At 43.8% G+C, this 13,519-nt stretch overlaps 1 protein-coding gene across 2 annotated transcripts; it reads right to left on the bottom strand.

Moving 5' to 3' along the window:
* Positions 1-361: 361 nt before the first annotated feature.
* Positions 362-9,843, bottom strand: SNRPB (small nuclear ribonucleoprotein polypeptides B and B1). 2 transcript variants are annotated; one of them, XM_028162284.2, is made up of 7 exons: positions 9,683-9,843; positions 7,288-7,439; positions 5,015-5,126; positions 3,439-3,591; positions 2,052-2,190; positions 1,606-1,731; positions 362-907 (listed from the first exon to the last, which is right to left on the bottom strand). In XM_028162284.2, the coding sequence occupies exons 1-7, from the start codon at positions 9,683-9,685 to the stop codon at positions 897-899; spliced, it is 696 nt and encodes a 231-aa protein (XP_028018085.1). In that variant the 5' UTR covers positions 9,686-9,843; the 3' UTR covers positions 362-896. The 2 variants fall into 2 exon arrangements, with proteins under 2 accessions (XP_028018085.1, XP_007195874.1); XM_007195812.2 differs by having other exon boundaries at positions 362-762.
* Between the last annotated feature and the right edge of the window lie 3,676 nt (positions 9,844-13,519).

Here is a 13,519-nt window from a genome sequence, read left to right as displayed (position 1 = left end):
AAACTTCAAGAACAGTGTGGTGAACACCATTTCAGAGCTCATGGTGTAGTTCAGGAATTAAGATCCTTGTAGTAGCTATGGAGGAAGATCCTAAATGGCAAAGATTTGTTGTTGCCACCTTTCAACTTAAGTCAATGAATTAAGTCAATCTGTATATGATAAAAACACCAAAATGAGGCATCTGGTTAAATGTTGGGGGGGGAGTTTGCTTTATCTGCCTTGTTTACCCACCCTGCCCTGTAATGCCTTTAATCATGAAGATGGAATAAACTGTAACATTTAGTTTCTAAAAGATAAAATAAAGTACTGCTCAAGAAGTTATCTAGATTAGTGCCTTCCAAAGAGGACATACCAATCACAATAGGGTACGAATGTTTATTTCAACAAAATGATCTTTGCCAGTTTGACAGGTGAAATGTCTTCTTGTAGTTCAATTTTGTAATTCTCTTGGATGAGGCTGTGCATCTCTGCAAACGAATGAAGTATTTTACAAGGGAAGCAGCTACGGATTAGGGCTAAATTTTTTCAAGGCAACGCTTCTTGACTCGTATTAAGCACCCAGCATATCAAAGGTTTTTCTGAAAATAAACAAACATACCAGGTGCATTTATAATATTCTCTTAAGAGTTTATTATAAACTAGTGTCACAGGCCACAAGGAAGTAAAAGGACTATGTACAGCCTTACGGGAAACAGGCAGGGAGCTGAGGAGGGCCAAGATGAGTCTAGGGCCTTGGTGGGCGCATTCCCGGGGGAGGGGGCCCTGTAAGGGAAACCAGACAATCCGGTGAGACTCCGCGGAACAACGGCTTAACAAACAAACAGGTGTGGTAACGTGGCCCTGGGGAATCGGGCCCACGCCTCTGTGGAGCTACTTCCATAACTCTGTGGCCAAGGTCAAAGAAGGCCTGAAGTAAGAGTAAGAAGTTTAGTCAGTGCCTGATCTGCAACTTGAATCCCCACCCTACCCCAGCCTCCCACACCCTGCAGTTATCAAATGATCAGAGGGGGACTTCTCTGGGGCTAACTGGGCTCCTATGCTTATAAAGCTCATAAATGGAAAACCCGAATTAGAGACACAGTGGTCAGCAAGTTTGGCCATGGGTTAACTTAGAGGCCACTACGGCTCAGTGGAAAGAACACTGGTCTGGACACTGAGCTCTCTCTGGGCCTGTTTCCTCATCTATAAAATGAGAGAGCTGATCTACTTCAGCATTTCTCAAACTGGAATTAAACAGATATACATAATAATGTAGCAAAGCCCAGAGCCCCTCCTTAATTACTAGACACTCCCAAACCAAAGGGCATAAGACCTTTGTTGGTCATGCAACAGAATGCATTATTTCACAGTGACCTGAGAATACTGCCTTGGACACTGAGCCCTGTGTACAGGGCTGCTCTCACTGATCTAAGAGGGAGGTAAGGTCAATTTAAGAAATGCTTGTTCCCTCTTTCCTTTCTGGACAAAAGTGTCCTCTACGAGTTCACTTCCCGAGGCTTAAGGCCTAAAAGCCCAAAGGTATGGTCAAAATCCAATCTTCCCTCCATTTCCCATCCCAACATGGCTCTAGAGAAGGAAGTCAACGCCACTGCTGCAGGCACTTACCTCGCATCCCTGGGGGAGGGGGCCGCATGCCTGGTGGGGGCATGCCCATTGGAGTGCCTCGTCCAGGGGGAATCCCCATTGGGGGACCCATGGGAGGCCTCATACCAGGAGGTGGACCCATCATGCCTACAAGAGAAAAGCCCCAAGAATATAGCTCAAGTGTCTGTCTTGAAAAGGTAGCAGGAAACATACAAAACTATCCACCAAGTTTTGAGACGGATGGACCATTCCACCCTCCCAGCCCCTCCTAGCAAACTAGGACTTGAGCCAAAGAAGTGAGGCTCTTGCTCAGATAGTTCCACAGTCAGTCAACCAAGCTGGATCTCAGAGTAATCCTGCTTAATTATACAAACTCGTCATCAGTTTCAGTCAAGGTTATGTCTCATCATAAATCCAGCTAAGGCATCTTCTATCAATTAGCAAGGTTCTCCTCATGGGCTTCTCACCTGGAGGGGGTGCCCCTCGGCCCATAGGTGGGGGAGGACCCGCACGGCCGGGTGGGTACTGGGTTGGGGCCCCTGCAATACTGGCTGTGGCAGCAGCTGCAGCTGCTGCAACAGTGCCTCTTCCTTGTGGAGTCATCACCTAAGAGGACACAGGAAAGAAGTTAGGTAGAACAGTACAGTGCAGTGCAGTGTCCCACTCTCCTCCCCAACTTGGTAAAGAAACAGCAGACGCCAAATCCCCTAAGCTACAACTCACAGCATCAGACTTCCTATCTAAAACTATCTGCCAGGGACTTCCCTGGTGGTGCAGTGGTTAAGAATCCACCTGCCAGTGCAGGGGACATGGGTTCGATCCCTGGTCTGGGAAGATCCCACATGCCGCAGAGCAACTAAGCCCATGCACAACAACTACTGAGCCTGCACTCCAGAGCCCGCGCACCACAACTACTGAAGCCCGTGACCTAGAGCCCGTGCTCCGCAACAAGAGAAGCCACCGCAGTGAGAAGCCCACGCACCACAACAAAGAGTAGTTCCCGCTCGCCGCAACTAGAGAAAGCCCGCATGCAGCAATGAAGACCCAACACAGCCAAAAATAAATATATAAATTTTTAAAAATAATAATAAATATATAAGTAAATAAAAAATAAAACTATCTGCCAGAGAAGATCAAGCTTGAATGCTCAATTCCCATTTTCTAGGCCTAAGTTAAGTATGCCCAATCCAAATTAGATAAGGCACTTGCATTTTCAAATAAGACTGATAATAGGTTGCAAGAGCTGTAGTACAGCTGACCTTGAACATGGGTTTAAACTGCCAGGGTCCACTTATACGCAGATTTTTCTCAATACATACTACAGTACTACACACAATCTTGGTCGAATCCTTGGATACAGAGTGCCAACTGTAAAGTTATATGCAGATTTTCAACTAAACCGTTGGCATTCCTAACCCCTGCATTGTTCAAGGGTCAAGATCTCAAATGCTGTCATGGAAACACTTTGTTCCAATTCAGTTGGCCAAAATACTTTTTATACATCTCTTTATTTTTTTTTTTCCATTTTTTGGCCATACCTCGCAGCATGTGGGATCTTAGTTCCACGACCTGGGATCGAACCCATGCCCCCTTGCAGTGGTAGCGCAGAGTCCTAACCACTGGACCACAGGTAAATCCCCTGCATCCTTACTTTAATAGCATCAACATTATTTATAATAGCAAGTTTTCCTTTTTGCTTGGGACTCTGGGACCATATGTGAAGCACAGTGAAATACTGATAGCCTGACAATCATAGGTTGACTGATCATTCTGGACTCTTCCCAAACTGTGGACCCTCACTCTATCCTTTATTTTGACCACCAGACGTTGGTACCCCCTTCCCCAACTCCTCACCTGTTGGGATGGCCCACCAACCCCACGGACCGGCCCAGCAAGTCCTGCAGGAGCCTGGGGCATGGGAACACCAGCTGGGATTCCTCTGCCAGCAGCTCTGCCAATCCCTGGGCCCCCAGCAGCTCCAGCAAGTGGCACTCGTGCAATGCCAGTCTGAAAAATAAAGATACATGTTAAAATGCTTGTGGCCTAGAGAATCAGAAGTACACTTTGAAATATCATTGACAAGAGAACCCCTCAGATTTATAGTGCATTGAAACAGCTTCTTATAAACACTACCCACCTATGTGTTAACACCATTCCTCCTCCATCCAAGATCATATGCCTAACAGGCTAGAAGAACTTAAGAGTAAGTCAAGAGAAAAATGCACAACTCAACCTGTATGCACTCCTATGAAAATTAAACCAACAAATGGCCAGGGCTCCATTCAGAAGGGTGTGTATGGCAGACAAGAGCACTTGACCTGGCATCAAAGAGACATGAGGTCCAGTACCAGCTCTGATTCTCACCTGGTGGGTGATAGTGGGCAAGTAATCCCACCATTCTAGGACTTTTTCCTTATCTGCAAACGATGGGGTTATGACAAAACTGGTTGTGATCATGAAGGTTTACAATGGGCAACATTAGAGTAGCTATGAGTAGGTACATATGCTGTCCCTTGCAGACATTTACAATCAGGAAAAGCTTCAATGTAAGACTCTAAAAAGAAGGAAATGACTAGGATAAACTACTCTGTACTCACTTGAGAGTATCTTTAAGGCATTAACATGACTTTTTAAAAGTGTACAGCAACTGGAAAAATGTTTACAATGTTAAGTGAAAAAGCAGAATGATATATTACATACCTATTACACGTTAAGTAAAAAAAAAAAATACACGTGGACAAAAATTAAAACAAGAGGATTATTCCTTTAACAAACAATATCTTAAAATGAAAAAGGGAAAAAAAATTTGGTTAGATTCTCTAAAGCCTCTTCGATTTCTAAAGGTAGGCTGATGTTAATGAACCAAGATTGCCTGGAATCAAATGCCAGTATCACCACTTTCTAGCCGTGACACCTTGTGCAAGTTACTAAACCTCAGTCTGTATTATCTATAAAGTGGGAATAATTTATCTCAAAAGACTGTTATAAGGATTAAATCAAATACTGAAGGTCCCACAGAGCTTGGCATATAGCAGATGTTTAATAAATATTAACTATTATTCTATAACTGTACAAAAAATACATATGTATTCTACTGTTTGGAGTTATGACTTTTTATGGTCCACTAAACTGTCATCACATTAAGAATTGACCCGGATGGCCTTAGATGCCTCTTCTGTTGACTCACTATGTCTATCAACTAAAGAAGGGAGGGCTTTTAAGTTAGAAACCCTCAAATTCTAGTTCCCTACTTCTTACTTGCAAGGTAACCTCTTTAAGATTCTGGTTTATTATCTGTAAAAGGGGGACAGAAACCAGAGGATGCCTGTGAGTACTGCAGTGAAAGAGAGAACCCCACACAGAGCCTGGCTCAGGTGGGGCCTCCCTTGCACAAGGTTCCTGGCCTTGCACTGGCTCTCTGCTGACTTACATCTTTGGGAGGTGGTCCCTCTACTGTCATTGAGACCAGGTTCTCCCCTCGAAGTAGCACCAGACCAAGGACTCGCTTCTCTTCTCTCTCCGCTTGTTTTGAGTTCTTTGGTCTAAAGACAGGTTTAGGAGAAGGAACAAAAAACCAAGCATGAGAAAAAGGGTAATGTTCACCTACCTAAGGACCCTCCAAGATTTGTTTTACACTATATCTACTGACAAATGGTATATAAACTTTCCCTAAGACAGCTCCTCTGGACAGTCTTCACAGGCTGAACTTGTAACCCCTTAGGTGGTTGTCTCCTGTGCCAATAGGATGCACACACCAAGAGACAGGGTAAGAGTCAAGAAAGCCCAGCCCTGGCTCACTCACGTAGCCACTGTGAAAGCCTTTCCTCAGTCAACTCTTCTTTGCTATTACCCTTTTCCTCCCTCTAGCTTAAGGCCTCACCAGTGCCAGGAGGCAGCCAAAACAATTCCTCAGTCAACTGAATCCCACTCATTCCACTTACATGCAGTATCCTTCTAGTACCAATTCAACCCCACAGGCCTGTAACTCCACCCCTCACCTCACATTAGAAATAGAAGCCATAGGGGGCTTCCCTGGTGGTGCAGTGGTTGAGAATCTGCCTGCTAATGCAGGGGACACAGGTTCGAGCCTGTGAAGATCGAGCCTGGGAAGATCCCACAGGCCGTGGAGCAATTGGGCCCGTGAGCCACAATTACTGAGCCTGCGCGTCTGGAGCCTGTGCTCCGGAACAAGAGAGGCCGCGATAGTGAGAGGCCCGTGCACCGCGATGAAGAGTGGCCCTCGCTTGCCACAACTAGATAAAGCCCTCGCACAGAAACGAAGACCCAACACAGCCATAAATAAATAAATAAATAAATTTAAAAGAACCAGAGCGTGAATTTCAGAACCCTTTAAAAAAAATAAATAGAAAATAAATAGAAGCCATAAAGGAAAAGGTTAAGAGTTAACTACATAGAAATTACACCTCCGCCCTCAAAGAACAAAAAACAGAAATCTCCAAACAGCAACAACCAGAAAAGTATGAACAAAATATAAATGAATGTAAACCAGGAAAAATAACTGCAACAAGATGGGGAAAGGAAAGGAAAGCCACAGCCAATATCCTACGAATAAACACAAAATACCCTGATTTTTTAAAATAACTTAAAGGTTTCATTTTAGTGATATTTTATATTAAATTAACAGTAATTTTCTGTGGGTGTCATTTTTTCCTCTTTTTTTTTTTTGACTTATCTATATTTTCTTATTTAATAAAAGCATGTATTGCCCTTTCACAATTAAAAAAAAAACCCTTTCTGGGTATTTTAACTTTTTTCTTACATACTTTTATGTACTTTTAATAAATATTTTCTAATAGGCACTTTTTTATTATCAGAGTAAAGTTAGTTTCATTTAAAAATACAGAAGAGAACAATTTGGAATAGTTCTACACTGATCTGTTGGCCACTGTCTAATGTGTACCTGGCACTCAGCCATCTCTACCACATTTTCTCTGCTGTATTTCTTGACCTCATGCCACAAAGAAAACAACAGTCCCAAAGAGAATCAAAGGGAATTCACAGCCACTGGCAACATACTATGGACGCTGCACATGGCAAAAGAGAGCTGGATGATCATGGAAGTCATGTAACTTCTCTGGGCCTCAAGATGCCTTGAATGTAAAATAGGATGAAATGCAAGACCACATCTTTTAATAGCCTAGAAGCTTAAGATCTGTGAGTCCTAAGACAAGGGAATTACCTAATAACTTATGGAATTGTATTCTCCAATTGTTTCTATAAATGCCAACAAAAAATCACTGGCCCCAAACCCACAAGGGGAGCTGAGCACTTACCCTGAAGAGGGTCAGAGGCTTCTTAAAGCAGTTTCAGACCAGGCTGCACTGGGAGAGCCCTTTAGGCTACAGCTTTACAAATAGGCAATGAGGCCAGAAAATCAAGCTCTCCCCCCTTACACACCTGTGGGGAGAACATGAGAGCCCTTTACCCCAGTACCCAGGGGCACGCAGTCAGAGAAACAAAAAGCCTAGCAGACCTCCTTACAATTTGTACTCTGCTAGAAGTAGAGAGCAAGACTAAGGAAACAGATGTCTTAGTGTCCAACATCCCCATTTTAATCTGCCCTGTAAAACAGGAAAGTAAATCAAGAGGAACTAGTTAGTTACATCACTGCCTGTCACTTGGCCCACCCACCCAATCCACTCCCCATCCAACCAATCCCTCCCCCCACAGCCCACTCCTCACTTGATCTTCCGGAACTCATCACAGTCACAGAGGATCAAATTCATATGCTTGTCAAAAGCTTTAAAGGTACCAATGAAGATACGGCCATCTTGCAGGATGCACCTCATCCTGTAGTCGATGTGCTGCAGCATCTTGCTGCTCTTGCCCACGGTCTGCAAGGAGAAATCAGCAAGAATAGGACTCAGCTCTTTTAGACCCACATAGCCCTGGTCCTTCCTTAAAACTTCTGCTGCAGCCTTCTTTTCCATGTCTGTCTTTCTCAGTATTCTCAGCTCTGCCTTCCAGCCACAGCCCTTTCCTGGGAATTCTCTCACATCACCCTGTTTTCAACCCTGACCTGTTATTCTTCCTTCCCTTAAAATCATCTTTCTCGTATTACAATTGCCTTTGTCTATGTTGTGTATGTTTCAGGGGCGAGAGGGTAAGGTGGCTCCAAACTAATGAAACCCAAGTATATCAGAGATTAGCCATCTGCCATTGTGTACATTATAGGTGCTGTCAAACACCAACATCCCATTAAAAAGACTGAGTAAAAGAGCTGGAATGGGACTAGCACTAAGAATCCAATCAATGAAGAGCTTGTTATCAGAAAGGAGCTGATCAGCTTGGAAGCGAGAATGGAATCCTCCAAATCAATAATTTGTTAGTGTGTCTCCAAGACTACCTTTAGGACAGAAAAACTTTCTGGTGCTCAGAGTGCTAATGAGTTTGAACACATAAGGAGAATATATAACCTGATATACTCCTTAATTAACCCAACAACCGATTCTGCTTTATAGCCTGGCTTCCAATGTAGTTTTGCTAAGATAGAGAGACTATATAGACCTCACAATGAGAATGTCAAGTGCCCTTGGCAGTTACACTTCTCTCTAGAAATAAATGACCTGGCATTTGCTTTGTTACATCAGCCTCCTATCAGTCTGACTGGTATAGGCCAATCCTAACTCATGCAAGGGCCTTCTAAGTACCAGGCACTGTGCTTACTATTCACTCTGTGAGCTTGGACGAGCACAGGTGCTCTGAACCTACAAATGCATGGATTGGAATCTCGACTCCTGCCACCCTGGAGACCCAAGTTATGTGGTTCAGTCTCTTTCAGATGACCATTTTAACCCAATTGTAATCACAGTTTCTAACCACACGGTCTGAACCTTTATGGTAACATTTATTGGTCCATCTGTCTTGTACAGCTAATTCTTACTGGGTGCTCACTGGCAGGCACTGCCATAAACACTATTCTCTCACTTAATCTTTAACATCAGATTTTACAGATGAGGCCACTGAGGCTGTAAGAGGTTAAGTTGTGTTGGAAGTTAGTCAGCCTGAATCCAGTGCCTACTCTTCTAACCAATTCTCCAAACAATACCCTACTAGGTTTCCCTGCTTCCAATTCACCCAATATATAACAGCTACCGAACAGAGTTATCTTTCTAAACACAGCTAAGTTCATGTCATTTTGCTGGTTAAAATCCTTCAGTGGCATCCCTCATCACCAACAAAATTAAGTAGCATGTAAAGCCATGAATAACCAGACTCCTGCCAATTCCTCCCACCTCATTCTTCCTTTTCCCCTCCAGGGACTTTCAATAGTGCTACCCCTTCATGCTTTGTTCTCGCAATCCTTCGGATCTATACTATTCCCTCCCATTTTCGCTGGGAAAACGCCTGACAATCTTTCAGGACTCTGCTCCAGAAAGCCTTCTTACCCCGCCCCCCGCCGTTACTTTTACTTAATGCTGAATTACCATTCCGAATAATACTATCCGTGTCCCAAAATAGAGAGTGAACTCGGTGAAGTAAACATTTCATTGTGCAGCCCCAGGGCCTGAAAAGTCAGACATACTCAAACATACATATATGCTGAACAAACGAGATGAACTTTTCCTCCACACATTCATCCTCCGTTCACTCCTCCCCATCTACTAGAACCAAGACTCTAGTTTCGGACACAAGCCCTTCCACCTCTTTCCGCAACTCCTTCTCGGACCCTCACCCGCCTTCAGAAGTCTAAGTCTCTCACCGGGTCTTCCCCAGTACCCCTGCGGCGCTAGTACCTGCTCCGACACCCCAGACACACACACTCATGCTGCAAAGTTTACTCAGCGCCTACGGGATCCCAAGCACTGTGGTCACAGTGGCGTGGAGGACCGCAACGCAGTTCTAACCTCTCCTGCACCGAGCGACCCTGGCCTGGGACCCTCATTTCCAGCCTTCCCCTCCCCCACCCCGCCGAGCGACCAAGGTCCGGGTCTTCCCTGCCCCGACTGAGGGGCCGCGGCGGCCGGGGCCTTCACCGCCCGGAGCGGCCAACCCACGGCCTCCTTCCCGGTTAGTCGCGCTCCCCACTCCACAACAGACTCGGGAGCTCCCGCGCCGCCGGCCTGTGCCTCCTCACCATGGTGGCGGTTCTGATGGCTCCGATTCCCGCCGGATTCGCCTCCGCAGAGGCCTAGAAGCCCGCCACTAGCTCGCTTCCCGCCGCCGCTACCGGAAACGCGACCACGGGCAAAATGGGGTAAGGTAGAAGGCTGCTTCCGGTCCCGGAGCCAGTCCCTTGAGTTCCGGCGGAGGTGCTGAGCCGTGAGCTTAGAGCGGGGCGGGGCTTCGGGCGGGGTTGGGGGCGGTGCTAGCGTCAAATTGAATCGCAGAGGCTTAGGATCTTCTCTGTTGGACACCTTACTAATTTGTGTCGGTGCTAGAGCTGCTCCTCTTCACCCTCATCACCCAACCCCCCGCGCCCCAGCCCATTAACTCTCGGTCCTCATCTCCCACCACTCTACCCCAGCTCTGTCCTCTACAGCCAGTGTCCCTGCTTTTCCGTAAACTTAGTCGACCTGCTTCAGCTCCTTTGCATTTGCTGTTGCCTCTGCCTGGAATGCTAGTCGTCCAGGTATGTGCACGGCTCACGCCCTCACCTTCACGACTTAAGCTCAAATAATATTTTCCCACTGAGGACTTTCCTTGCCGTCCTGTTTAAAACTGCAACCTTCCCACCCATCCCTGTTTTATTTCTCTCCTTAACATTGATTGCTAACATACTATATATGTTATTTTATTATCCCTCCCCATTAGAATGTAAGTTCAAAGGGTATAGATTTTTCTTTGTGTATTGTTCATTGCTGTAGTGCCTAGAAGAACACTGCTTAGCACAAAACAAGGGCTTAATAAATATCTGAATGAATGAATTTATCAATCCCATCCAGTCCCATGACTTTTGAATGCTACCTATAGGATCGGGTTTTTCAAATTTATTCCTCTAACCCTGGGCTCTTCATTTAACTCTTGGCCTTTAGTATCCATAGACATGGGTGTCTAATAGGTATACTAAATTTAATATGTTGAAAACTGAATTCTTGCTTCTATTCACTCTTCTTCCTAAAACCACTTCTTACCAGTGTTCCCCATCTCAGAAGTTTCTTGGTTTACAAAACAAAACAACAAACTTGGCAGCATCCTTGACTCCTCTCTTTGAGGAATTCCTCATCCCTGATTCAAAGTGTCTTGAATCAGATTGTAGTCACCTGCTCCACTTCTACTATGCTAGTCCTAGGCACCATCATCTCCGTCTTGGATCATTGAACAAGGCCGTAACTGGTCTCTTTGCTTCCTCTCTTGCTCTCACAGCAGCCAGAGGGATCCTTCTATAATGTACTGAGATTATATCAGATGATGTCATCACCCTGCTCTCCACCTCCCAATAACTTCCCAGCACACGTTGGAATAAAATCCAGCCCTGAATCTCTCTCTCTCTGCATCTAACCTCATCTCCCTCAACATTCCCCTCATTCATCATCTTCAGCCACACTAGTCTCCTTCCTGTTCCTCAAACCCAGCAAGGATATCTTCCATCCCAGGGCTTTTTAATCCTCACACCAGACCTAAGATGCACGTTCTGTCACCCTGTTTCTGTCAGCCCGTAGATGAAGAGATGGAGGCTCAGAGAGATGAATTATCTTGTCCAAGGTGGCAGAGTTGACAGTCAGAATAGGAATATGGTGCCATTTGTCTCCTCAGCAGCTCCAAAGTTACCCTGCCTCCTAACATTATCACTTATGCACACACTTAAAAATTACTTATTTAGCACCTACTAAGGCCATGCACTGTTACTGGGATACAAAGTCCCTTCCCTGAAGGAATTTATGTTCTAGTAAGAAAGGCAGACAATAAACCCAACAAATAAGTATACAAGGCAACATTAGAGTGACATGAAAAAATAAATAAAGTAGGGTAGGGGAACTGAGAGTGATGGGTTGCAAGTTTGGCTAGATGGTCAGAGAAAGCCTCTCTGAGGAGTGGCATGTGAGCAGAGACCTCAATCAAGTGAAGGACATTCCAAACATTTCATATAAAGGGAATCATGTAATATGTGATCTTTTGTAACTGCCTTCTTTCACTTAGCACAATGTTCTCAAGGCTCATCCACGCTGTGGCATGTATCAGTAGTTCACTTCTTTTTATGGCTGAATAATATTCCATTGTATGGATAGACCACTTTTGTTTATCCATTCATTACTTGACAGATATTTGGGTTGTTTCCACCTTTGGCTATTATGAATAATGCTGCCATAAACATGCATGTACGCTTTCATGTGATTATATGCTTTCATTTCTCCTGCATGTATACCTAGGAATGGGTCATATGGGTCATATTGCTTGGTCGCATGGTAACTTTAATCATTTGAGGAACTGCCAGACTGTTTTCCAAAGGGGCTGCACCATTTTACATTCCCACCAGCAGTGTATGTGAGTTCTGATTTCTCCACGTCTTCACCAATGTTTGTTACTATGTGACTTTCAGATTCAAGCTATCCTAGTGTGTGTGAAGTGGTATCTATCTCAAAGTTTTGATTTGCATTATTACCCTGATGACTAATGATGTCCAGCATCTTTTCATGGACTTATTGGCCATCTGTGTATCATCCTTGCATTGTCTTTTATTATTGAGTTGTGAGAGTTCTTTATGTATTCTAGATATAAGTCCCTTATCAGATATATGATTTATAAACATTTTCTCTCATTCTGTGAGTTGTCTTTTCACTTTACAGTGTCATGCACAATAGTTTTTAATTTTGATGAAGTCCAATTTACCTTTTTTCTTTCGTTGCTCAGGCTTTTGGTGCCATATCTAACAATCTTTTACCAAATCCAAGATCATGAAGATTTAACCCTATATTTTCTTATAATAGTTCTACAGTTTTCGTTCTTACATTTAGATCTTTGATACATTTTCGGTTATTTTTTGTACATGACATAAGGCAAGAGTCAAACTTCATTCTTTGGCAAGAAGATATACAGTTGTCCCAGCACCATTTGTTGAAAAGACTATTCTTTCCTCCACTGAATGGTCTTGGCACTTGAGGAAATCAGTGGACCATAGACACATGATTTTATTTCTTATCTCTCAATTCTATTCCTTTGATCTATATGTCTATCCTTATGTCAGTACCATTGCTTTGTAGTAAGTTTTGAAGTCAGAAAATGTGAGTCCTCCTAATTTGTTTTTCTTTTTCAAGATTGTTTTGGCATTCTGCATCCCTTGAAAATTCCATATTAATTTTAGAATCAGCTTGTCAATTTCCACAGATCAGGAAAAGAGGGCCATGAATTCCAGAGCTGGGGGTTATACAAGCTATTCATTCGGCCTTTGTTTGGTAAAGTATTCCCAAGATTCAGTCTAGATCAGGGATTTGCAAACATTTTCTGTTAGGAGTCAGATAGTATTTTAGGGTTTGTGGGCCATATGGTCTCTAATGCAATTACTCAACCCAACCATTGTAGCATGAAAGCAGCTATCGACAATATGTAACAATGTGTGGCTGTGCTACGATAAAACTTTAATTATGAACACAAATATGTGTCACAAAATATTATTCTTCTTTTGATTCTTTCCAATGATTTAAAATGTAAGAAGCATTCTTAGCTTGCAGGCCTTACAAAAATAGGTGGCAGGCCAGATTTGGCCTTCAGGCTGCATTTTGCCATCCCCTGGTTTAGACCATTAAGTTTGTGTCTGGGTTCAGGGCCATTGCCCCAGCTAGTATTAATAATAATTTTGACGTGCATTATTTCTTTGGTTTATCTCTGGGTTCACTGAATAACTGCAGTCAAAAGTTCGTGTCTTTGCCCTCATATAAAAACTGTACACATTCACATCTGTATCAACGTGGGTCCAGTGAGGAGACAGAAACCACACAGTAACTTAAATGGGAAATTTAGCAGGAAGAATTGCTTT

This window comes from Balaenoptera acutorostrata, chromosome 15, assembly GCF_949987535.1.
Source record: "Balaenoptera acutorostrata chromosome 15, mBalAcu1.1, whole genome shotgun sequence".
Lineage (NCBI taxonomy): Eukaryota > Metazoa > Chordata > Mammalia > Artiodactyla > Balaenopteridae > Balaenoptera > Balaenoptera acutorostrata.
This window is presented reverse-complemented; position numbering and strand designations above follow the sequence as displayed.